General features: G+C 36.0%; 2 protein-coding genes across 3 annotated transcripts in view; both read left to right on the top strand.

Annotated features, from left to right (window-relative positions):
- The window catches only part of VAChT (Vesicular acetylcholine transporter), a 33,645-nt gene extending 6,975 nt beyond the window's left edge, over positions 1-26,670 (top strand). The window contains exon 2 of the mRNA XM_028171689.2: positions 15,523-26,670. Coding sequence (XP_028027490.2) covers positions 15,654-17,456 — 1,803 coding nt within the window. The 5' untranslated portion in view covers positions 15,523-15,653 and the 3' untranslated portion in view covers positions 17,457-26,670. The remainder of the gene's footprint in view (positions 1-15,522) is intronic.
- The window catches only part of ChAT (Choline acetyltransferase), a 78,161-nt gene that overhangs the window by 6,973 nt on the left and 43,521 nt on the right, over positions 1-27,667 (top strand). The window lies entirely within an intron of this gene.

The raw sequence follows: 27,667 nt of genomic DNA, 5'->3' as shown, positions 1-27,667 counted from the left end.
TAGTTCATTAGAATAACAAAACATTTCAAATACATAAATAATAGCGATCCTTTACAATGCAAGATTAGATCTACAGCATCCGTATTCTGATCACGAGCTATCTGTAATCAGGGTAGAACCGGCCTATTTATCCCGCCGTAACTAACTGCTTCCGGCTGTAGAGTCGTGTCGAAGCTCCCCTCGTACGTGAGCATTGTCGATCGAAAGCTATTTTAAAGCTTTACAAAAAACTTGCGTATTTATGATTTAAGACATGTTATACGAACAATATAATATACTAGCTGACCCGGCAGACTTCGTATTGCCTCAATCGATAAATAAAAGACACATCAAGGGGACACATCAAAGGAAAAACAAAATTGTTTGTTTTTATATAACTCCGAGCATTTTTATATCTATCTACCTTTTAAACCTTCTCTGGACTTCCACAAATAATTCAAGACCAAAATTAGCCAAATCGGTCCTGCCGTTCGCGAGTTTTAGCGAGACTAACGAACAGCAATTCATTTTTAAATATATAGAAGAAGAAGATTGTAGCCTAATTTTTTTTTTACGGTTTAACTATTTATTACATCTCAAAAATTCAGGTTACATATTTTGATTATTTTCACAACAAATGCATTTAGCGGATTGAAATCTTTTGTATTATTTGTATTTACTAAAAAACATTAAATATTTTGTGTACATAGCGGTCCTGTTTCAAACACGACCTACCTGTTGTAATGAGGTAATAAATATCAAACTTGAATACCACCATCGTGATCTTTCACGTTCAAGTGTATCGTATAGCGACTGTTCATACAATTCGCGGCAGAAACAGATGTGGTGGCTGTACCTTCCGGTACAGGCTCATAATGTGGCTTGGCTACTCCTCCTGGCGTCGCTTTCCCCATTGCTGAGGGTCGTGGCTCCCCCGTTGCATCATTCTCTCATGTACAGTTTCTCTCCATCTCCTGCGCTCCTCGGCTTCGCGGAGAGCATCGTGGAACGCGTTACCCCGGCTATAGCAAATTAGAAAAAAATTATAAAGTAATTTATCAAAATCGAACAAAGGAACGAGAATTATTTCAACAATTTAACACGGTCGGTTGCAGGGGCTTCCGCCTCCCCCACCATAACCCGGACGACGCTAATAAATGTTAGTTGACAGGGCTTTATTAAAACTGGCATTAAGTTTTGGCATTGTTTGACGGTGTTGTTGCGAACAAAGGGTACTTTCACCGTAGGGGGATCAAAGGTAAAGTGGTGTTCTAAAAAAAGGGGTGTTGTTAATAAAAATAAAAATAAAAGAAGTTTTATTATCTGATCTGATGAGCCATAGGACTTCTTTTTTTATTGCTTAGATGGGTGGACGAGCTCACAGCCAACTGGTGTAAGTGGTTACTGGAACCCAGAGACATCTACGACGTAAATGCGCCACCTACCTTGAGATATAAGTTCTAAGTATAGTTACAACGGCTGCCCCACCCTTTAAACCGAAACACATTACTGCTTCACGGCAGAAATAGGCAGGGTGGTGGTGCCTACCCGCGCGGACTCACAAGAGGTCCTACCACCAATATTATTCTTCTAATGAAAGCTTCTATTGCTTTTAGAATACTTAGAATTTTAGCGCATATGCAAGCTCATTACTTATCATTCACTAATCTGCAATGCGTTTAAATGGAGTTTTAACGTGCAATGAGATCTCAAAATTAAATGAATTTTAAGCGTTCTCAATATTTATATTGTCATATCGTTGTTCGAGTTACTGACTGAGCCACATTGATGTATTAAAAAACCCGTAATTTTACTTCGGTGTTTTAATATGCCAATATTAGATCAACAAACAGCACATTCATATGTATTATAAAAACATGCTATCTAGGAACATCTGATAATAGAAATAAAATATAATTTGATATTTATTTTCGCAACCAGCCAGCAGGTCCGTTAGAGTAATGATGCGTGAAACATTAACATAATAAGGTGTGGGGTGCGACATGCGGTTGTATTGCACGATCACACTTACTGTCTTGGAGGGGACCTTGCGTATAAGGGTGCGGGAACTATTCTTTTAGAAGAAAAATGGACTGGACATGTCGACGAGAACGGAACTCGTGGTGGACACGGACAAAATGACAGATGTGAATGCTATATTTAGATATCGCTTGGAACATCTGGGTCTACGGAGGGACTTCGGTTCTCTCTGTGTTTTATACCGTATGTTCCATGGGGAATGCTTTGAGGAATTATTCGAGATGATCCTCTCATCTCCTTTTTATCATCGCACCTCCCGCCATCGGAGCAGAGTTCATCCATATTATCTGGAACCGCTGCATTCATCGATAGTGCATTTCCGAAGATCTTTTCTGCCACGTACCGTCCGGCTTTGGAATGAGTTCCCCTCCACGGTGTTTCCTGAGCGCTATGAAAAGAAGGACTTCTTCAAACGTAGCTCGCGGAGAGTACTTAATGATATGCAGCGGCTTGGCTCTGCCCCTGGCATTGCTGACGTCCATGAGCGATGGTAACCATTTACCATCAGGTGGACCGTATACTCGTCTGCCTACAAAGGCAATAAAAAAATATCATTCGGATTGCTTTTACTTGTGGGTGCCACTAACCAAATTACTTCTGCTGCAAAACATTTGCACATATCATTCAGAAGGATAGCAAAGTCTAATGGTATTTCCATCTCAAACTTGCTATCACATAGATGCTGACGTGTAGCATCGCTTTTACCGTCGCCTGACTTTAGCCGGTCTCAAATAAATCCAGAAACACGTTTGGCTTCGTAATCCAAGTAGCGTTCTATAAATCTAATATAAGCGCAGAAAAAGCTAACCGCGATCTTATCTAACGAGAGATTTTCCTCGTGAATTGCGGTAAGCTTTGTTTGTACAAATTCCGGTCATGTTCTTGGGTCCTGCCCGAGCCGGTGTTACTTTGTATCAGCGCGATCGGCACAAATCATCGCGCCCTCGCGCCGGCCCTCCGAAGCGTTACTGACGCTCAATTTCACGAAGGGGAGATTGTACTAAATTGAACACGTCCGTGGATGTTTTGATGGAAATTCGTTTCTTATTTTTAAAATAAGCTGAGTCATTTCGTAAAGCCACTCGACATGTTGCTTGGCCGTTACTCACATCTAGTGCTATGGCACTGATTGACGCGAATTATGTACGTCTAAGAACCTACTTCACGACTTTTTGATGGTATATTTGAAGGGATTTTGTTTTGATGTAGAAATAACTAAAATGGCTCATGACCTTTTCGGCTTTTACAATGCCACCTTAACACTCTCGGATACTTAAAATAAAATATGCTGACATCTGTCCAGTCTCCACCTCACGTACCGTTTGTACTGTGGCCACACTTCTTAACTAAGTAATATTTATAGTTACCATTTAACCCATAGACACAGACCACTGAGTTTCTCGCCGGATCTTCCCAGTGGGTCGCGTTTCCGATCCGGTGGCAGATTCTGCGAAGCACTGCTCTTGCTATGGCCAGTGTTAGCAACATCTACACGCTAGGGTAACGCTGATATAGATAGCCTCTCAAGGCAATCAGCATAGGTAGAAAAAATAAATAATAGTTAAAAAAATACGCTTTTTTACAATAAAATCATTTTTTCTTACACTATTTTTAAATCAAATTTATTAAAATTTATTTTCTGTTTTTAGTTGGAATTCAATGTTTTCAATATTTTTTTAAATATTAAATTGTCATCGGTCCCTAATAATAAAAATAAAATAAAAAAGCCTGTATTCCCTTATCCTTAACTTTCATTTGCAATGTGGTATTTATTTGTTAGTGTTTAGCTAGTTATTAATGCTCATTGTCTAAATGTTAGTACGAGTTAATTTTTGTTATTGGATATGGACCCCTCCTCTCGGGTGAAGGCCTCCTCCAGTCCTTTCCACTGATCTCTGTCCTTGCCGATCGTTTGCCAGTCCTTTCCTATTATTTCGGTTATGTCGTCAGCCCATCGTCTTTTCGGTCTCCCTACCCTTCTTTTGCCAATTGGCCCTTTCCAGATTGTAGTGTTGACTGTCCACCTGGTGTCTGTGTATCTCAATACGTGACCTGCCCACTGCCATATCAATTTTAGAGCTTGTGTGAGGGCATCTGTTATTTTTGTTTTCTGTCTTATTACTTTGCTCCATCGATCCCTAATAAGTATGCCAAATTTCAAGTTAATCCGACATTTTAAAGGGGGTCAAAATCATGTTCAAAGATTCCGTTACATAACAGAGGTCTAAAGCTAATAAAAGCGTATTAAAAAAGTTACCATGCTTAATGCTAGAGGTAATTAAAAACAAAGTTTGAATTTGAAATTCGAAAATTCGATTATCGAATTGTGTAGCCTTGCTTGCCCTTTTATAAAAATGGAAACTTGTTCTCTCCAATTTGTATACCTCAATTAACTTCAAACGGAAGTAAGTTTGTTTTTCCTCTCATTAAACAAAATGCCAAAACCCTCAACGCTGACATTTCCAATCCTCCGAGGAGAATTCTTAAAAGGTATAGTTTTACGTTTCGCGGGGTCTGGTATCTCCGGAATATTCTCGTAAATGGTTTATTGGCGCGCGCTCGTTATGGGGTCGACGGGGGCCGTAATACGCATCATGGATTTACTGCGGTACACCACGCGATATATGCGAGATAAGGGTTCTTTTCATTAGCATTCACATAGCTTTGGTTCATTGGTGAGGCAATTTTAATTTTGTACGTCAGCATACGCGATATTCCCTATACTATAACCAGCACATCGTCTATGTATCCTCATAGTTGTATTACAACTCTAAAATTGTCACTGCACTATGAACACTAGTCTGTAAGGGTATGCATATTACACATGTTACATCATTTGTACAGAGTTTCTGAACTTTTAGTATACACTTAGTATTAGACAAGCCCTATACTCTTTTTCTCAAGAACGAAATAAATAATTTAAAAAAATACAAATACTCATTTTTTTAACAAGCACCTATATTGTGAGCACAGCACAAACACGTCTCGACTTACATGAATAAAATCATTATTTACAACAAACCACACATCTTGTAACACAACCCCGAGAGTCTAACACAAATCTCACAAAGCACTCTTATTTCAACAGCACACTGTCTAAAATTACTCGGCAACAACTATGAAATGACTGGTAATATCCATATAAGCCATTTCAAGTTTCAAAGCTGAAGAGATAAGGCTGAAAATGCTTTAAACTGTGCTCGCAAATATATTTTTCGTCTAAGGTTTGTGGGAATGGCTTCATTTGTTCTCCCCTCCGAGCCGGTCGCAATTACCACGGTGTTTTGTGTTGTACACCGTGGAAATTTAATGATGCTGTGTTTATGTTTATCGTGTAGACAAAAGGTTTTTATGGATATACATTGTTAACTTGTTTTTTAATGCACTATTTTATCGTACGTAAGATCTTCAAGTTAGCGGATGTTAAAAATGAAGTCGTGGTCTAAAAGATAAGACGCCGCCTAATGCATTTCTATCGAACGATACTACTGTGCCGGTATTCGAATTTTGCAAACAGATACAATTTTTCTAATAATATACGTACTTAATTCACGAATGATTTCCACAGTGAATGGATTAACACGTGCAATAAAAAGAAAATTCATAAAAAATATAACTTACGTAATTACTGAAGATAGGGCGTTTTGTGAGCCCTCACGTGTACATACCACCAGGTAGGTTTCTGCTGCGAAGCAGAGTAATACGTTTCGATTTCAAAGGGGCAATTAATTAATTTTTAATTAGTTGTTGTAGGGGTTAATTAGTTGAAAGGAAACCTTCTTGGAAAGCGAGTAGCAAGTTGTTGTGTCTTAGAGTTTCGACAGCCAATGAATACCAAACAAGCAGTGAGATCTTTTGCTTGCGACGCCTACAACCCAGGAATGACACTCACCGTATACAGAGATGAGTCCGGCAACGGAAAAGATCAGTGGTGTTAGGGCACTAATGAGCTTAGTTGAACGTGGTCTCTCTTTAGTTCGACTCAGAAATACCTTATTGAAGAAAAGAAACTTTTCTTGAATCTGATCGTGGTATACGATCTACCGAAATATATACTGTCACTTTTGTCTTGCTCTTAAAAACCTTTGTATACCAAATTGTTTCTGGACGTAGTTCTGGTGGTAGGACTTCTTATAAGTACGCACAGGCTAGTACCACCACCCTGCTTATTTCCGCCGTGAAGCAGTAATGCGTTTCGGTTTGAAGGGTGGGGCAGCCGTTGTAACTATACTTGAGACCTTATGACTTATATCTCAAGGTGGGTGGCGCATTTACGATGTAGATGTCTATGGGCTCCAATAACCACTTAACACCAGGTGGGCTGTGAGCTCGTCCAATCTATATGTATGCAATTAAAATAATATAAAACTGCTTACTAGTAGCAAACTATTTATGGTATAAGATTACAGTATTGCATAAATATCCCAGTGCCCCATTTTCTCCGGCCTCCCCGTCTCAAGGGACGTCGAGATAATCCAGTTTGGCCCATTCTCAACCAAGATCTTTTCACGAATTCTGTTTTATTTTCTTTCCGAGAATTTCGATTTCGTAAGCGCATAGCTTTTTTTGTGTTACTCCAAACAGTATATTTATGATCTTAGTACGTTTCCAAATGATTTTTGTCCACCTTGATGGTTGTCTGGAAGAGATCGCTCTTAGCGATAAGACCGCCAATTGTACTTTTTTGTGTTTAATGTATCGCACTGTTTATTTGTTTTTTGGTGTACAATAAAGAATACTCTCTCTCTCTCTCTCTCTCTCTCTCTCTATGATCACGATATAAATCGGTTGAACGAAAATTATGAGAGATTTTTTTAAATCCAACTCCTAGAACTGTCAACAACTAATGTTATTTAATTATATCATTTATTTCGTAGATTCTTCAAAGTATTTATTCGCTCTAACTTGCTCAAATAGGAGGATTAGTTTACCGAATTTTAGTGAAAAGATGATCATCATAGGGAACTAATGTAGGAAATTATTTTAAAAGTTTTATCAAATAAACAATAGTTTAAAAAAACTAACAAAAATCCGCTTTTATAGAAAATCAAACAAAAAAATTGAAAATAAATTTGAATTAAAAATAGTGTAAGAAAAAATTATTTTATTGTAAAAAAAAGTGGGGTGCATGGTATCAGTAGTTATAAATATTTTATGAACAGATATGAGTAGAAGGGTTATTTTGTTAATATCCTGAAAAGCACCCCACGCTTTTTTACAATAAAATCATTTTGCTCACACTATTTTTAATTCAAATGCATTAAAATTTATTTTCTATTTTTAGTTGGATTTTCTTTAAAAGCGTATTTTGTTCGTTTTTTTAAACTATTTATTTTTCATTTTTGATGGAATTTCAATTTTTTCATTATTTTTTTTTTTGTTATAAATGAATTGTCATTGGTCTTTAATAAATATACCAAATTTCGAGTTAATCCGACGTTTTGAAGAGGGTCAAAATCATGTTCAAAGATTCCTTTACGTACATACGTCTGAAGCTAATAAAAGCGTATTAAAAACAAAGGCCACGGAATACCTCTTTGTTAGGAGTCGGCTGAGCACTGTCAAAGGGTCGAAGCTGGCAGCGATAGGGCACGTAGAGAGCCCTTCAGCTGTTAACCTTTGTTCCTCTCGACTCTGTCATTGGGCTTCCCTTTAAAGCATTGATGGTTTGTAACATGGTAGCCAACTTTATAAATATAATATTATTTTATAACGTTCACATTTTGTTTGGAATTCGTTTTGGAAACAAAAATCTGTTCTAAATTTTAGCATGATATTTATAATGTTGTAAATTTAGGTTTTAGCATCGTATTTATAATATTATATTTTTAAAAGAATTTTGTAAATGTTTTTTACTTTTATCGTTATTCTGTATAAAAAAAGTTAAGTGTAGGTACGGCATGAGAGGAACATAAGGAGCTAAACGCTTACATGTACATTGCGGGCTTCCAAAATACTAAACTAAGACTAAACGGGAGTGCTAGCTTAGCTAGTGCCTAGCCTCGTTAATGAATATATTTTTTTTTTACATTAAGACATTAATGTATCAAACCCACTGCTGTTTCTGCTTCAAGTTCACGGACACCTGCTCGAGTATCAAATTTTTGCGTGATCTATTGAGGATGTATCTATATAAGCATCAACTATGATGACGACTTTCCTGCCGTGACGTGCTCATAATATAACACTGAAAAAATCACGTTGATCAGTCTTGCCGGTCACCGTTCTCGTCGAACCCGCCACTTGCGACGAAGGGCTCGGCGAGTAAATTAACCCACACACACAGTCCAATGAGTTTCTCGACGAATCTTCCCAGTGGGTGGCGTTTCCAATCCTGTGGTAGATTTAGCGAAGCACTGCTCTTGCTGGGGACTAGTGTTCGCAAATTCACCAGGTTAGAGCTCCGTGAGCTCACCTACTCGTTCTGTGAATCTATTATAACCCCTCGAAGTTACTAGAAGAGGTAGGAGAAAAAAATATTAGTCTTCATAATGTTACCGAGACAGAGACATTGAAATGTCTTAAATTATATACATTCTAATACATTCTAACTTCATCACTGAGAATGGCCCTAAGCACGTCTTTACGGATCCTCCTGATCCATTAACGGTGCTTTTAGGTACCACAGGCACCGGTCACCGTCCTCGTGAAACCAGTTGCTTGCGATGAAGGGCTCGAGGACTAAATTAACCCATAGACACACCCCACTGAGTTTCTCGGCGGATCTTCTCAGTGGGTCATGTTTCCGATCCGGTGGTAGATTCTGCGAAACACTGCTCTTGTTAGGGTCGGTGTTAGCAACACTCCCGGTTTGAGCCCCATGAGCTCACCTACACGTCAAGGAGAAGCTGAAATAGCCTCTCAAGGCAAAGGTAGGGAAAAAAAACTAAGGACGCTGTTTTATTTTCTTTCTGAATGAAGATGTAAGTGATGAAGTAAAAGATATATCGTGATGTGTTTGAACCCCTCACACACAGTCACTGAACAAAGGCGGACCCCGCCGAGAAAATAGTACAAAACGATTATATATTTCCTTTATTTTTTAAATGAGTATTCGATCTATTAATTATGAATGAATCACAGGCTACACTTTACTATAATGATCCTTAAACCATAGTTTATTCATGATTCAAAAGTTCATAAAAGCAACTATAGTTACGATCTATCTTATACGCATTTAAAATTTCTATTGTCTGATCAATATCAGTGAATAAATTTTATTCAAAGTGTTGAAAGAATCAAAGAATTTCTAGAGACAAGTCGTACTATCGTTAGATACCGTAATTGTTCTGTAATAGAAAGATTCAAATTATAATAGAAGATCACAAATTAGCGTGAACTCACAACAACCCTGAACTCCAATATTATCTAGCTTAATAATTTACAAATGTCATTACGTGATCGTGTTCCTTCGTAGTGATAGACGTTCTAGTTATACTGGTTAGCAGGCTCAGTGCGGTGTGGAGTCATATTGATCCACGTATGCAAACAACACAAGCAGAGAAGTAATGGCTATCCCGTTCTTTTGACTGGAGCGACTGCTAACGATTAGCTGTTAAAATAATCATGATGAGACTCAATTTTTATTGCCTCACGAAAACTAGTCAAACTTACTAGAAGCTGCATGTTTCCTATAAAAGAAATATACTCAAAAAGCAACAATACAAATTCCCCATCGCATATTAAATTCACGACAGAAGATATTTTTAAAACGAATAGAACAAACAAAACATTGAGAGCTTTCAGCGAAAAAACGCTATAAAAAATTCAAAGCTCAACGTCGGAGCTTTTCACCCCTCGAAAGCTCTACGGGACAGGTCACTCCCTGCTTTGCCCTGTCTGCACCCCTCCCCCGGGACACGTTGCAACCCCCGCTGAAATTAACTCACCCTACCTCACCTGCCCTTTGAAGATGCCGCCTGTACGGTCGAAGGTAGTTTTGGATCAGGATAAAAAAAATTTTAAATTTTAGCCCACACAAATATAATAAATTTTTTAAGTAATAACTTGAAGTGCTTAGTGTTTGTAAACATACGTTGTATGTTTTAGATCTTTAAATTTCCAAAATAGACAAAATTTCCATAAAAAAATATTGACTTGGCGGGATGATGGTACGTATCCGAGCCGTCCTGAATAAGCTACTAACAAACTTCCTGAAAGCTTCAAGTAACCAAAAAACAAAACGAATAATTCAAGTATTCTAATAAAATTATTTACTTAACCGTCTACTATACACATATAATTGATCGTTCACTTGCGTTTCAAGTTGCTGAAACAGAAATAGACCAAAATAAACTCTCCTGTAACAAAATATCGAAGTAGATAATGAATTTGAACCGCTTTTGTTTCTGAAACTGAGGCATAACTCTCTTCTTCAACTCGTATCCACTCAATGCTGAGTGTAGCTTCTTCGAATGCAACCAATTCTCTTCGTGGCATAACAGTAATATAATAATTTTTATTGTGATTGTTTGTAGTTGCACATCTGCGCAAAAATATGAATCTAAAGTTTTTTTTAGGTCTTATGCTATAACATGCACTGACGCAACCCGCTAACCATTTTTTATACAGAAATTATCTATTCCTTTATCTTTCTGAGATTGAATTTATATTTTTTTCTCATACTTTAAAGCAGGATGCGTGACTGCTTCGCGGTAGCTCAGTCATAGCTCATAGTCAGGTCAGGGACACCTACCCATATGGGCCTATAGTTAGCCTAACCACTAGTTATTACGGAAATTTATACATATTGCTGGTTTTATTCATATTACCTCTTATATTATTGCATGATCTTGGATGTCGTTGGTAAGAAAGCTTAAAATTGGTATGCCTGCGTGATTTAAACATGGATCTTATCTTTTAGACCATCACGATTTCAGTAAGCGACGTTATGTTGTTCGAATGCCATTAAATCGGCCTTTCGTATCCGGTTGACTGACTTTAGCGATGGGTGAGTCCCTTCACCTTAGTTGAAAAACTCATGATGTTAATAAAATTTAAGTAAAAGGTACGATATCGCTACAGTTTCGCCTGCAGCCGTACCGTCCCCGGGGGCCCCGGCTCCCATAGAAATAGCAATTTCATTCTATTTTAATACAACTGTTTACTTTCCATATAATTCGGTTAGGGACTCCTTCGTCACTCTACGTCAGTTATTGTACCACGACCCCCTACACTTTCAAAGGCTCAACTATATTTTTCTTTATAGAAAACATTCAATTTCAAATATTATTAGTTAACGCCAAATTTCCAATGCTATTGAGACCTAAGAGAATGCCGTGGTCAGGAATTTATCACAATTTAAGAACTGTGAAACTTAACTACAGGAAAGACACGGTTGAACGAATTAACACAATTGTAATTGTTTTTTTTGTTTTTTTGTCATTGCAATTGTAACTGGCATAGCCACGTCGCTGCCTACCGAATATTTGGAGATGGCACAATATAAACAAGCGAGAGCTATTCGTTCTTCACAAAAATGTGAATAGGGAGACCAGGAAAATGAAACACAAAATTTCCAAACAAAACTCAAGAGCACGCTATATTTTCGTTAGATTAATACTTTCGTGACCAATTCGCCAGTTACGTATGGTGTTTTATACAAGCTTAAGCGGTTTCTAATCAAGAAAAGCAATCTTAAGTATTTTGTTTTTGATCGCATTGGAAGTGATATCGAAATTTTGTACTGAAGTTTTATACTGGATGTAATATTGAGTAATTAAAATTAACCTCATGTGAAATAATACTGTTTCATGAGCAGACCTAAAAGTCTCGATTGTATAGCGACTGTTCTACCCTTTCACTGGAATACCAGGCTCTTGTGTAGTGAGATATTAGGCGTAAACTTTGTTCTAACAATAGTAGATTAATATACATACATTTAATTTTCGTCATTTAGTCATAGTGGTCAAATTGATAAACGAGCGCAATGTGAATTGCAAAATACATTGTGATTACGTAGCCATTTGCTTAAATTTAGGTGTTGGCCTGAAGTTTTTTGCAAAATGTACTTTTTTTAAGTCGATTTATGATTTATTATTAAGAAAATAATGGCTTTCTACAAAATTAATAACATCTTATCAAACACGCGATCACTATATAAATTATACCAAACTTGTTTCGATTTTCCTTAACGCCACCACGTACGACACAGCCTTGGCCCGAACTTGCAAAGCTACCTAAACTTTCCTTCAGAAATTACGATTCGAGAAAGTTCGACATATTACTTTTTCGATTCAATTATCAAAAATATTATTTTGTGTTATTATATTGTGTTTCATCTTAGAAATGCGTTAATGATGATAGTTTTTAAATTGCGGGAGCTGGAACATTACTTAAAACAACCACTGGCCAAGATTTTAAATCTAAATATATATAAAAATAAATTGCTGTTCGTTAGTCTCGCTAAAACTCGAAAGCGGCTGGACCGATTTGGCTAATTTTGGTCTTGAATTATTTGAGGAAGTCCAGAGAAGGTTTAAAAGGTAGATAAATATGAGAATGCTCGGAATTAAATAAAAATAACAATTTTCCGGACGGATTCCTTTTGTTTGTTTTAAGTTTATTTTATACAAAAGCTTAGGTCTTTTGTTTATCGATTGAGGCACTACGAAGTCTGCCGCGTCAGCTAGTCGTGTAATATTTCTTTCGGCTGACAACTTTATCAATTAATAGCACTTTCTAAGATACTAAGTATCGTTACCTTCAATATTTCTGCGGCTAAACAATTGTGGTACAGGACAGGTACTATTTTAATACAACTGGCACTTCAGCTTGATTTCTCTCGTTGAGGAGTGCCGTTTACGTTATGACATTAATGTAGACCTGAAAGTTATTTACGTCCAGGTAGGGCGTGAGGTAGACTATCCATGTATAGCAATATTAAACCTAACATCGAGAAAGGCATGAAAACTTCTGTTGACATTGTATCTTTTACACATTAGAAAATTCAAATGAATAAGGCAATGTGACCCTAATTCACGAATCACGATGCGCTTTTATGGTTTAGTAACTAAATTAAATCACTAAATAGATTTCTTGCAGCGCCGTCATCAATGATCGTCAACTAAATGTCTTTGAAGTGTCTGAAATAAAGTAAATCAGTAATCGCTAGATAGCTGTAAAAGTACTTTTGATTATTACTATTTGACTATTTGGCGTCATCCGCCAATCTTATAATATCACCGAAGTATTAGTAAGTGGCATATTGCTTGTAGTCTTAACTATTTTGTTTTCAAAGTGCTGCCCCGAACGTTTTATCGAAGAAAAGGGTTGCTTACCCTAATCATTTGCCTCGTTACTCACCGGATCGCAACCCTCATTAGTATTCGGTGGACAGGAACGCCTAAAAAGTTCTACTCTGTGATGAGACTGTCGTTGAGTTTTAAATGGCTTGGTGGGATCGGTTTAGTGCAGCGTGGCGGATCGTATGAATGCTTATCGGGAGGTATCATTATAATCGCTTGGCGACCAGGTTCGTTTGTTATGTGTCTATTATCTATTTATGTAAATTATTATACGTATGTAAATACATAGATCAGTCTCCGGTATAGTCAGATTACTGGGAATCGTAATTTGGAGCCAGATGCTAATTAATTCAATTGTAAAACATTAATCTTTCAGAAAATAATCCTATAATAGTTTTACTCCAATTTTATTCTAACATTTATGTTAACATAATACAGAATAAAAAGATTGATTTTCAATTATATTTTGTCGAAAAAAGCGTGTAAAAATGAGCGAAATACCCCTCCCATTTTGTCGAAGCTTGGATAATGAGGTCTTTAGACGGGCCGGTCGCTGCGACAAATTGGATTCCGGCTAAACAAGTCGTCCGGATTACTGACTAGAAACGTTTCTTTGAGGTATTCTAGAGATTTTCGGTGATATAATGATTTACCTGAGTGACGGAAAGCCAAGAGAGGATATTCCGAGTAAATACTTTAAGGTTTCTAAATTATTTCTCGCGTAGTTGGATGATCAGGCTAATGGCTCACGTGAAGTGGTTACCGAAGCTGAAAGACACATACTGGGGATCATCACAATGGGCATGCCAAAATCAAAAACACTAGAAGTAGGCGTCTTAGGTAATATCCCATTCTTCATATATCCGTACCTTCTACGGCTGTTTGATGCTAGAAATAAGCAGAATGGGATACCTACTGGTGCGGACGTAAAATATATAGGATAGACCACCGGTGTCTAGTAACGCATGGCTAGGCTAGTTAGGCGCAGTACTTTCGTATAAATACTCAGAGCAAGCTGCTGACCATCTCCAGTGAACCCTTTAGTCGCCTTATACAACAACCAAAGAAAGAAATGCGGTAGTCCCATTTCAGGCCGATATGATTGATGATGATAGTCAAATGAACGTGGGTATTTTCATCCCTTTCTGACATTTCAAACGTCAATTTTGCCAGCCACCTTGAGATTTTGGGCTTTACCATCTTTCAAATAAGACCCCAATGTGAATTTGTTTTTACCAAAGGGCTTGCCGATCTCCATGGGTAGTGGTAGCCATTCACAGCCGGTGCGCTGTCTATGTTTAGCAACTCGAATACTACAGGTTGAAGACGTAATTGTATTAATAAAGGATCCCTAAACTTCAAAACGAAATGATTACATTAGGGTGCGCTGCATGCCCTCCACAACGAGTTACTAGTTAATTGCGATGTTGGAACGTTATTCTGTTAAATATTAAACTCTGTTAAATTTAATTCGACATTCATAAGCGTGCACGTTTGAAATTAACAAAGAAAACCTAGTTATATTGACAGTTTAAAAGTATTTTTAAAATGGAATGGTTGGCCGGACTAAATGATTGATTGATTTGAAATTTTGTAATTTCTATCCCAAAGGGCTTCTAAACATGAGGTACATGAGGTAGCTTCGCAGTAGGAACTGGTAGGGTGGCATTATCAACATGTTTGTGCTCATACTACTTTTATCCGTCCAACAGACAATACATTTATATTTATTAAATCCAAACGTATTTCCAAGACTATTAAATAATTGCAAATTATAATTAGATAATTGAAAAAAAATTTAATAATTTAAAATTTTAACAAATTTTTTAATTAATTTTAAATACGTAATTTTAAGTACTAGTATAATCCTGATAAAAATTATAGTGGCAGTTGCTGAGGTTGCTGAATTCGCGATTCTTAGACATGATTAAAAACCCTTGTAAATTTTAATCTCATGTTTATTTGGTGAATTTTATTTGCTTCGGACACTTACATGCTTTCATGGCAAATATCTTCGGTGCTTTAAAATCGTTCAAAAATATATTTACCTGTGCTTTGTTCAAAAGGACTCTGAATCGTCTTTGGGTTGAAGATGTTGTGTAACATGACCGCTCCGGACAGAGGAACCATGCCAACTGACAGAAACAAAGATCGAATCGAAATCCTTTTGAATCAAGTCACTCCATCCCACAACAGGGAGTTCCTTAACTTTCTTTAAACGAAATGATAATAAATGATCATTTCTGTTTGTTGTCAGGTTCCGAAGTCCATTGAGGGTTGTGGAGGACGACCGGTAGATGTATGAGAGTCCACAGTGGATTAGAAGATGATCAGAAGCTGCGATAAGAAGTAATATCTTACTGGTAAAGAGATATAAAAGAAGTGAACATGGCGGAGGGACCACAGACGATATGGCAGAGGATCGACAATTCCATGATTCCAATCGTCAACTTGGAAGTGAGGGAAGTAAGGGAGATATTATGGGAGAAAATCAAAGAGCCGACCTCCCAGAGAAAAATCATCCTCGTTATAGTATCTATAGCCTTGTTGCTAGACAACATGTTGTATATGGTCATAGTGCCAATAATCCCAGACTATCTGAGATACATTGGCGCATGGGGTGAGGCAGCTTACGACCACGTGGTTACTTTGCCGCCAATCAAAGAAGGGAACAGAACAGTGATACCGACGAAGATCATTCCTGGTTCTCATGAGGGGCAAGATTCGGCTACTGGAGTTCTGTTCGCATCAAAAGCTATAGTTCAGCTGATGATTAATCCCTTTTCCGGTGCTTTAATCGATCGTATCGGCTACGATATTCCTATGATGATAGGACTGATCATTATGTTTCTGTCGACATCGATCTTCGCTTGCGGTAGAAGCTATAGCATGTTGTTCTTTGCTAGGAGTCTTCAAGGAGTTGGATCGGCCTTTGCTGATACATCAGGCTTGGCTATGATCGCTGACAGATTTACCGAAGAATCCGAGCGCTCTAAAGCACTAGGCATAGCACTGGCATTTATTAGTTTTGGAAGCCTGGTCGCTCCACCATTTGGCGGTGCTTTATATCAATTTGCGGGCAAGGAAGTGCCATTTCTTATTTTGGCATTGATATCCTTAATGGATGGATTCATGTTATTACTCGTCATGAAGCCAATAAAGACTCAGATCAAAGAGGCGAATGAACCAAAACCAGCTGGAACGCCAATTTGGAAGCTCTTGATTGATCCTTACATCGCAGTTTGCGCTGGAGCTTTAATGATGTCGAACGTAGCGCTTGCATTCCTAGAGCCCACGATTTCATCTTGGATGGAAGACAATTTGACTAAAGATAATTGGAAAATAGGCATGATATGGCTACCGGCTTTCTTTCCTCATGTTCTGGGTGTGATTATAACCGTCAAGATGGCAAAGAAGTACCCTCAACACCAATGGTTGATGGCTGCTGGTGGATTGGCTCTGGAAGGTTTATGTTGTTTCATCATACCTTTCGCGAGTTCTTATAAGATGTTGATGATTCCTATTTGCGGTATATGCTTCGGGATTGCCTTGATCGACACAGCTTTGCTGCCAACTCTTGGATACTTGGTCGATGTTCGTTATGTATCTGTCTACGGAAGTATTTATGCCATTGCTGACATATCATACTCCTTCGCTTATGCTGTAGGACCCATCATCGCTGGAGAGGTCGTCGAGGCTATTGGATTCACTGCTTTGAACCTGCTAATTGCATTCAGTAATCTTCTTTATGCACCAGTGCTGATGTACCTTCGGCATATTTATGACTTCAAGCCATTTGAGAACGAAGCCAATATTTTGATGGCTGATCCACCAGATAAAGAATACCAGACTTACACCATGCAAGACCAGAAGCCGATTAATGGAGACTATAAAAATCACTTGGAGTACAATAGTAGTACCGGTCAAGCTACTCAGGAATCAAATGTGGATGCTGGGAATTATTCTTACGACCAGACGTATCAAGGAGCAAGTTATAGCCAAGGCTATGAACAGCAAGGATACCATCAAGAATATCAGCAGGCGGAGTACAACCAACCGAGGCAGTTACCAGCTCAGCCTCAGACGGTCAGTAACCCTTTCAGGGCAGGGGCGTCTACTGCACCCGTCGCAGCCCCCGCCCCCACCCCCCCGGGACCCACCATCAAAAATCCTTTCCGCCAAGGATTTTAATCTCCTAATTCAGTGTTGTTGCAGATATTTTTGAAATTTAATTGTTGTGTAATTGTAACTAATCTATATTTGAGTATATGTATCTATAGTCTTATCTTCGATCACTGAGTCGCTATACGACCGCGGCGTTTGGTGTCTCCATAGCTGTGCTTGTAATTACTATGTAGGGTACATGTTGCATTCACAATGACATTTCAAATAAAGTGGAACCTCATTCACTTTGAAAGATTGATGAGGCTCTATTGGACTCTTGGCCCAGCGGTATCGTATCTACCTCATATTCATGGGATCTCTGAGCTCTACAAATCAGCATTATGCTAACATTCTTTGTAAGAGTCACGAATGCGAAATATAGCGTATGTTAATAGGCGCCCATGTTTTATGCACGAGTTGCTGCAAATATATGACACTGTTAATATCATGGGTGACGGTTTCTACATTCAAAGCGTTGGCTCTACCACCTGCGTAGTGCCAACGGAATGATCAGCAACTAAGATGTCATTTTGAATGTGACCGAAATTTTACTGTTGATATTTTATATTGTTCTACTATATATGTATATGTTATGCCTTCTAGATATAAGACATATATTCGTGTAAATTTTAAGTGCATTTTTAGACCTGAATATAAGCTAAGTGCACTGAAATTTTAGGTAAGGACCTAGAGATATTTTATGTAAACGACAATTGGTAAAGAATGGGTCATGCAGTCAGCGATATTTCATAATTCCTTCGATCGAAACCATCTCTTGAGCTTCAAAGGAATGTCGTGGCATAACGCACTTTGAAAGAAGCTAATACTTTGTAAATATTGTGTAATTTGTGATCAATTATATTCACTATCAATATATTTTTAGATGTTGTATCGTGATGGGATATGGTTTTGTTGCAAGAGTGTATAAGTTGCGAATTTTATTAAATGATATTGCAGTTACGACGTTTACACACGAACTAAGGTTCACGTATGAGTATTGGAAATGAAGGAACTAATCTATTATCATGGTATTTACTATAGTTGTATGGTGGTTTCTCTATAAATATGAAGCGCAAATATGAGGAATCAGTCAAACAAGGCCTTGACGTTTCTAGTTGCATTAAAAATATTACAGTTTCCTTAAGTTAATGTCGAGAATATTTCAAAATATATCTTATCCGCTGCACGTAATTTGCATCATCGGCGCGCTGGCTTCAAAACTGTATCCTTAAAATCAGCAATACTAGATTAATAACGCTAATATCAATTTAAAATATCAATTAATTGTTTTAAATTAGTTTTTAATCAACTTGTGATAAGTTGCAACCGAGGTAACGATACATATCAGAATCTTTTGATTCAACTTAATTATAGGAATATACATATTACCTTGTTAGATATTATGATTAAGTGTAGTATGTAGTTGTGAATAAAATAAGTACATATCGGGATGGTGAAAGCATTGCGGGACAAATTCGGATAAACATCATTTGAGAATAGTCATTTCAGAGAAGCATCATCTAAAATACTGAATCGTCTCTTTCGAGTAACAAAGGACTTAAAGATAAACATTAGATATATTGTGACGTCATATTACGTTTTCATAGGGCACGTGCTAAGACGCATTGAGCGATAGTTTATTTGCCAAGATACGAATAGTAGACGCTATAGACAGTAAATCAAATTTGTATGGAGTTCGAACAGTTTCCCCTCGTTTGCCGCTAGAGGCGCTGTTCCAACTCCATACAAATTTGAGTTAACTTTTACGCGATCGAGAAGTTAAAAAACTCGAAGTAAGTATACTAGTGCATATTTACAGTTTCAAATCGAACAACTAGTTAATTGTGTTTGAAAAGGTAATGGGAATGTACAATTAGGGTGCAGCTGTCATTGACTCGAGAATTATTCGATAAATATCACAAACAAATGCATTGGCCTTGTATTGCAATGTTCGCATGGCTGGCTGGACAAAATCAATGCGAGTTGGTTTAAAACTGATGAAAGAAAGAAGGTAGCTGATCCATTGTATACACTCTAAGGTATTGGTGAAATTGTGATATAAATACTTCATTAAACTGTTTGGTCGATGTAAGAATTGCAAATATGCCAGTTGCGTCTTAAGAGCTATAAAACATAATGTGATAACTATATAAAAAAGTATGTGGGGCTTAAAGTAGAGTTCCAACGCAAAGAATCGCCATCTCAGGGTTGTAATCATAGGAATATTAATGAGTGTGGTAATTAGCTGTTGTGTGTTTAGATGTTTGGTCGTTTTAATGGGTCGTACCTCTTTAAAGCTTGACTCTACTAAATGTAGAGCTTGCAGTAGAATATGCTGTGTTATTTTTATGAACTGATCCCGTCATCTCGTTTTTACCAATCGCATCGCCGATAGTAGAACCACTGCCGTCATCCACAGTACGTTTCCAGAGGTATTTTTTGCCATGTACCATACGGCTTTGGAATGAGCTCCCCTCTACGGTGTTTTACACGAGGCTTGTGGAGATTACTTAAAGGCAGTCATCAGCATAGTTCTAGCATTGCTGACGTCTATAAGCGACGGTATCCACTCACCATCAGGTGGGCCGTAAGCTTGTTTGCCTACAAGGGCAATAAAAAAAGATTTGTTTTGTTAACTACAAAATACCATCACATTTTAATACTCGGCAGGCAGCGGCTTGGCTCTGCCCTTGGCATTGCTGAAGTCCATGGGCGACGGTAACCACTCACCATCAGGTGGGCCGTATGCTTGTCTGCCTACAAAGGCAATAAAAAAAAAACTCAAAATTTATTTAAGAAAGTAATGTAGCCAAAGCTACATCAATATTTATATTTGTTTTCAAAATATACTCATAGATAAAAGCGGACATTCCTAAAAGCGACCAAACACATTTATTTTGCATATATCAGAATAGCAGTTAACGAAATATTCTTATAAAACTATATAATTATTATTGTACAAGACGAACCCAACATGTCAATTGAGTGTGTATAGTAAAAAAAAAAGCATTAATTGTATAAACATATTAAAATTATTGTACTTTTAAGACTATATTTAATTTTGAGATGCGTAATATTTCTTGCATTTATAAACTTTCAAAGCGAATTCTGGGATATTTTATAAGCGAAAATGTTGACAATTTGAATCGGGAACCGATGCCTGTGCAGACAGAGGAAATCGATTAAAGTTTTAATAAAGAATTCGTGTATTGCAACTAAGAATAGTGATGTACACTTGACGAAGAAAACAATAGTATATTTAATATTATTAAAAAAGAAAATTGAATTTCCTCTCGATTGCACCTACATTTCATTAAAAAAGGCACTGGAAAAGACTATAATTGAGCGTGAACTCATTATAAATCAGTGTCTTGAATTCCAATATACTCTGGAGTTATGTTACTCAAATATTCCCCAATACTCGGAGCCGAGAGAACGGTTGAGATCTCACTCGATACTCGAAATATATTCGCTTTGAAAATATCACTGATTTAAAATTAATGGTCTCAACATTAAATAATACTATTGCATGTAATGGAATGTTAAAATAACGTAATTTGATATTATTGTAAAAGTTATCCGCCGTTTGGTGTGTGACTAGCAGATAGCCTGCGGAGTACAATAGATCAATAGATACTGTAGGATGAAAAGCACAAATGTTTATAATTTTGCACAAATCGTCTAATGTTAATGTCGGTAGAGGTTCTTTATTTACTCATATCGCTAGCCTGAAGTGTAGTCCGGTCGTAATATGAATTTTATTATAAGATAAAAAACCTCTTTGCTTCGTCCGTTATGTTCTAAAATAGTTCCGAAAACTATTTCTCACAATCTACAAGGATGTCTAATCCATTATTTCCATTATTAAGCATAGAAGCATATATTTGCCGCGACCTTTACATTCGTCAGGCCGAAGGGTGGAATAATCGTATTATTGTTGAAGCTTTGATCTTACGCCTCAAGGAAGGCTTTACTGATGGTAGGACCTCTTGTGAGTCTGCGCGGGTAGGTACCACCGCCCTGGTTGTTTCTGCCACGAAGCAGTAATGCGTTTCGGTTTGATGGGTACGGCAGCCGTTGTAACTATACTGAGATCTTAGAACTTATATCTCAAGGTGGGTGGCGCATTTACATTGTAGATATCTATGGGCTCCAGTAACCACTTAACACTAGGTGGGCTGTGAGCTCGTTCATCCATCTAAGCAATAAAAAAGAAGGCGACAGCGGCGGCGTTCGTTAAATTATTAATCGTGAGTTTGATCTAATTCAATACAAGCATCCTTGAAGGTATCAATGCTCTAGAATGACCTGATATTTTCCGTTTTATTTGTTTAGTTTCTAAGGATTTCTCTCACTATAACAGATTGAATCCACAGTGCATTTCCACTTATCGTTTCGGCCGTATACCGCTAGACTCATGAGCGAACTTCACTTCTCCGCTTCGAGAGCACAAATTAATTATTTAAGCATTATCTGATTTTTTGCCATGATCAGTCCTCCTCCTTGCGTCGATAATCCTCAGTGCTGAGGGTCGTGGCCTCCTCTAATAACTTTCTCCTACATTATCTTGCGCCATTCCTGCCTATCCTCGCCTGTGTGGATAGCAACGTGGACTGAAGTATTGAGAGTGAAGCGCATCTGGTCCGACCAGCGCATTGGACTTCTGCCTCTGTGCCTTCTCCCGCATACCTTGCCTGTTACCAGCAGCTTTTCCAGATTGTCACCTCTCTTTCTGGCGATATGTCCAAAGAACTCGAAACTCCTCCGCGCGCATGTAGTGCTTACAATAAAAATATTGAACAAGTAACAATTAAATAACAGCGAAATGCCTTTTGAAGCAGTAATGCGTTTCGGTGAAGCAGTAATGCGTTTCGGTTTGAAGGGTGGGGCAGCCGTTGTAACTATACTGAGACCTTACAACTTATATCTCAAGGTGGGTGGCGCATTTACGTTGTAGATGTCTATGGGCTCCAGTAACCACTTAACACCAGGTGGGCTGTGAGCTCGTCCACCAATCTAAGCAATAAAAAAAAAAAAAAAAAAAAATTTGCTATAGTGAGTAATCAAAAACATTATTTTTTATTAATTATTTACTGAAAACTAATATTTAAATTTTCTTTTTCTAATAAGGAGCCTCTCGCACAAATTATATTCGTATGTAATATTTAAATGTCAATTCATTCAAATTGGACTCTCCCGAAATTCAATTAATTAGTAGTACATAATTTTGAGTAATGATTCTAATCGAATATGTGCTTAGTCATACACGTATTTTGATGGTTTAATTACATAAATTATTTATTTTAATGATTGAAATTTTGAAGTGACAACGGAGCTAGTATAGATAAATGCAAATTTACGTAATGCCGTGTGTTATGTTAACTACATATAATGTTTTTGTGGAATTTATTAAAGTTGCTTTTATTCACTTTTTTGCAAATTAATTAAAAAATCTCTTGAATGGAATTTACTTCTTTAAAGAGTCCCAGTCGCTAGACTATGCCTCAGGCGTTTTTTATGTCATCGGCGACCATCGTCCGTCCTCGAAGGCTAAAAATGAATTTTTGACATAATATATGTTCTATTCTCAGTCTCAAGAATAAAAAAAATACAAATGAGCACCCGAATAAAATAGTTTATACCAAACGTGAAACGGGGCGCGATGCACTGCTTAAATCATCGATACATGTGGCTTCATAAAGTTGAAAGAAAAGTTAGTCAAAATTAAGTCTCAAGTTAGTCAAATTCATGAACTTCAATAGAAAATGTATCTACCACTGCTTTATCTTTACAAATCTCATTAGTATTATCGTTATTATATAACCATCAAAATACATGTACTATGACACATTTGAATATCAATGCTTAGTGTGTTGTGAGAATGTATATTATCAATTTTATGCGCAATTATTTTATAATATATACTTTTATCCTAGTTACTACGTTAAGAAACCGTCGATATCACAAACATATCACTAGCAGTTAAGTATACATTTTACTAAATATATTATAAGATTTTTTACTATATTATACTTAATATACAATACATATTTTTGAATTAATTGTAATATTAATATTCTGTATTATCTAATCTGTATAATTCTATGTAACTAATGTGATGAAACATTTTAGTTTTTCATTCTGTTTCTTTCTGGCACTTATAATTTGATGCATTAGAAAGATACCCAACGTTATTTGCAATCTTTAATTCGTTTTTGTTACTTGTTTATGTTATAATCCGTATAATTTTGAGAATTTATTTATATTTAAATGACATATTATTATTTTAATGTATCACGTTAATTTATATTTCGGATTTGAAATTTACCACATCAAAGAACTATTTTTAATTATCATATCTTAAGAATTGAGCTATTTAATACGCACATCATTAAATTTAAAATAAAATCAATAATCATTATCATACAATTGATAATACAAAACGTTGTACAAAATTCCTAAAATCCAACTGCGTGATTATTATCTACCCAGAAATCAATAACTATTCTACACCCTGTAGTCTGTCATAGATCCAAGATCTGGTGCACAATGCAAGACCATGCTAGAGGGAGTTCTCCTTGTAATTTTTGCACGAGACTAAGCAAGCTTGACCTATCCTACTAACGTTCCGTTGGAGTCACACAAGACATCTTACCAAACCAGTACAAACATGTAATACATAATCAATCTAAAACATACTTACGATTGATCTAAAATTGAATTCATTCATATCTAGTTACAATCATTTTCCATTACAAATCATTTTATATCACTTACCATACTACTTCTAACGTACTAAATTATAAATTTATTCTTAAAAATCTGTAGCATTGTGATTGGAAACTGTTTTCAATCCAAGCTAATTTATATCTTACGACTGAACTAACAAATATGTACATCTGAACCTCATAATTGACGATTGTATTAAAATGTCTTAATATAAACTTAACACCTAACTAGTTTCATCTGGACGAATCGAAATGCGCCCCCAACGATATTTTCACCAGTGCATGTCAGGGGAAAATATACTATACTATTATAATATACTATAGTTATATTACATACAATTTATAGTATATCGTTGTCGTGGTAAGATCACCAGTGAAAGAAACAAGATTTTCCTCATCCACACCGCCTGAAAGTATCGGCGAGGGCCAATATGGACGTGTTTCGCAGTGAAGGTGTTAACTTTATCGTTCTCTGACTTATAGCCAGAAAATTTGGTGTAAGATGTAGAAAAACATTAATAAAATGAAATCAAAGGAAACAGTTTGCAGTCTTACAAATCTAAATTAAGTCAAAACCCGTCCTTTAGATCGTTAATTCTATTTCACTTAATAAGTCTAGCATTATCTTCTCTAAAGTATATCCTTAAATCTAAGAAATACTATCGTTAGCCTTTAGAGCTGTTATCGTTATTCTCTTCCAAACCATACATATATTTCAATCTTTGAACTGTCTTGGCTTGCCGCATTACACTAATGATGGTATTTGATGGAATGTTTGATTTAGGAAGTTGATCAGTCTTCATCACTCTTGAAAATCTCTGCTACTCCCTTCTATATGTTATCCTGCTGAACATGCTGACGGATCTCTAACTAACCCACCACTGTAGCACATTCGTGAACCAGTATTGTTTATATATATCACGCGACACCTTAAATCATCATCCTGGTCCAGTAGTCCAGTATGCCTCTCCAGACTGCTCTGTTCAGGGCTTTCCCCTTCCAGTTTCTGACACCAATAACTTTGAGGTCATGCTCTACGCTAACCGTCGGAGTTTGGGCCTGCCACGACTTCTGCGGCTCTCTGGTTTGCCATATTATTATAGTAGTTATCGACACCTTAAATGGGAAAACAAAATATTGCAGAAATTTTCTGACATTAGTCAAAAACAACTGAAAATTTGAAAACTACTATCCCCCGTTAGTTTCCACATATCTAGAATATTATTATAGTCTTTAGTTCTAAATAGTATTGAGAGATTTAAATTTAGTATTTTTTTTTAGAAGTAATCACTAAATTTTTGGATTTTCTGTCAAGATCAATTCATTTGAGCCCTAGTTACTCAGACGTAGTATTTTTACGCGAAAGAAAAAGTACCGAAAATATATCGTGACTCGTCTTTAGATTTTGGGCTTAGTTAGATATCGCAAGAGTGACAATACTGTCGATAAAGAGCAATCGATAGTATTACAAGCGTTACTGTTGCTGTTTGTAAATAAATAAATAAAAATTTCTTTCCAAAACTTTCTCGCCTAACCTAACCCCATAAAAAAACTTGATAATAATGTTAAGTAAATATTACTCCTTAACGACGCAAAATGACCAGCTAATTCACAAATTGACACGTGAAGTAATCTGAAAAGTTCTAATGAATGTAGTATGTAGTTAGTATATATGTACTTCATCCATTGTTCAAACATTAATTTTGCATATTAATTTAGTAAATTATATCCTCATGATACGATATAATTTACCAAACATAATTTACCATGTAATCCTTTCCATTTATCATTATCATTATTATGCATAATAAGATCATTAGTAGATTTAAGATATTAATATAAAAGGTTAGAGTAGTCGGTAGTATAAAGATAACAATATCATTCTTATAAATCATATAACTTTATATTTATAGGTGTTTTACGATATTATTAAAATCAAATTTAATCTTAAAATAAGTTAGGAGTTTAAGAGAACGACATTAGAATTTGTCAATTAAACAGTAGTTTTGCGATTAATGACCTTGAGTCGTTAATACGCATTTAGTGTTCGTATTTATTATTTAATAGCTTGAATTATTTGTTTTTGCTTGTTCAGTAGCGTAGACATGTTGTACATACATAAATACACACAATGCGAGTGATAGTTATCTATAGAATCATATTATGTATTTAAATATCATTTAATGAATGTACATATTTAAAAAAATATATTATAATATTCTAACTATTGTAGTTTTTCGAATGCACCACTTTATACTAATTAAAATATATAGAAAACTTAATGTCAGGATAAATAGAGTCTAAGTTCTGTTTTATTGCCACCAGCGTTTCAAATTTCATGCTGTCTCATTTCGCTATGATCGACAAATTTATTTCTTGTTAGCAACAAGCTTCCATTGAAGACACAAGGGAATGTTTGAATACTGTGGTGCATAATATTATCGTAGCTTCAATTTATCTTCTATCTTTTTAGGTCTTTAGGCCATGTTATATCAGTAATATTTATAAGTAAATTAAAATTAAAAAAACGCTTACATTTGAAATTTATCATTATAAACTTTAGTAGTAGAAAATTATAAGTAGTGGAATTTATTTAATAAGTCATTATTAATGTAAATATTCGTTACGTGTTTCCAACGAAAAATATTGTATCATTTACGTACATACATATATGTAACTATATTTAACATTTTTTATTAACTGTCTATTGTCTATTTAATAACTATCTCAACCAATAAAATCTTAGATTCGTTCTTTGACTTAGATTTTAAAAGATAATCAAAATATTTACATAGCGTAGCTAATGTTTGTAAATTAGTGTTAGCGGAACGATAAAAGTACATGTTCTAACTTTTCAATTTTGTAAAATTGTTTATAATTTGGTTGATACATAAAAAGATATGAATTTAAATGTCGTGATTACGGAATAAATCAAAATCAATCAAATCAAAATCTAAAAATGCGTAATAATAATAATATATGCATCAAGAACATTTTTCGTATGTTTTCATACATTTACAAATTCAGAACATACATTAAAAATCTGTAGTGAGTTGAATCATAGGTTATTCAAATATCGTTTCATTGCATTACTATAGATGTAGAACATAATTAAATCTAATTAAAGATAATCATTAATCGTTAAAAGGATTCTAGAATGTTATGGCTTTTGAATAGCTAACAATATTCGTTAGAACAAGCACTTGTATTTGTAAAATACTTTAAATTTACCGTCGCAACAACGGTGAAAGTCTTATTAAAGCATTTTATTTAAAATGACATTTTTCTTCATTTATTCATTATCATGTTTAGTAGTTATATTGTGTAATCGTATGTACTCATAGATGTATGTGAGATGGTAAACAATCATAATCAGTGATCGAATAAATTGTTACAACAGAAAAGTAATAATTGTTTTATTTTGAATAAGCAATAAATTAACATTGAACATTTTAGGGCATTTGATGAAATTATTTTACTGATTGCCATTTTCTAATTGACGGCCATTAA

This window comes from Bombyx mandarina, chromosome 06 (assembly GCF_030267445.1).
Source record: "Bombyx mandarina strain Sakado chromosome 06, ASM3026744v2".
Classification (NCBI taxonomy): Eukaryota; Metazoa; Arthropoda; class Insecta; order Lepidoptera; family Bombycidae; genus Bombyx; species Bombyx mandarina.
This window is presented reverse-complemented; position numbering and strand designations above follow the sequence as displayed.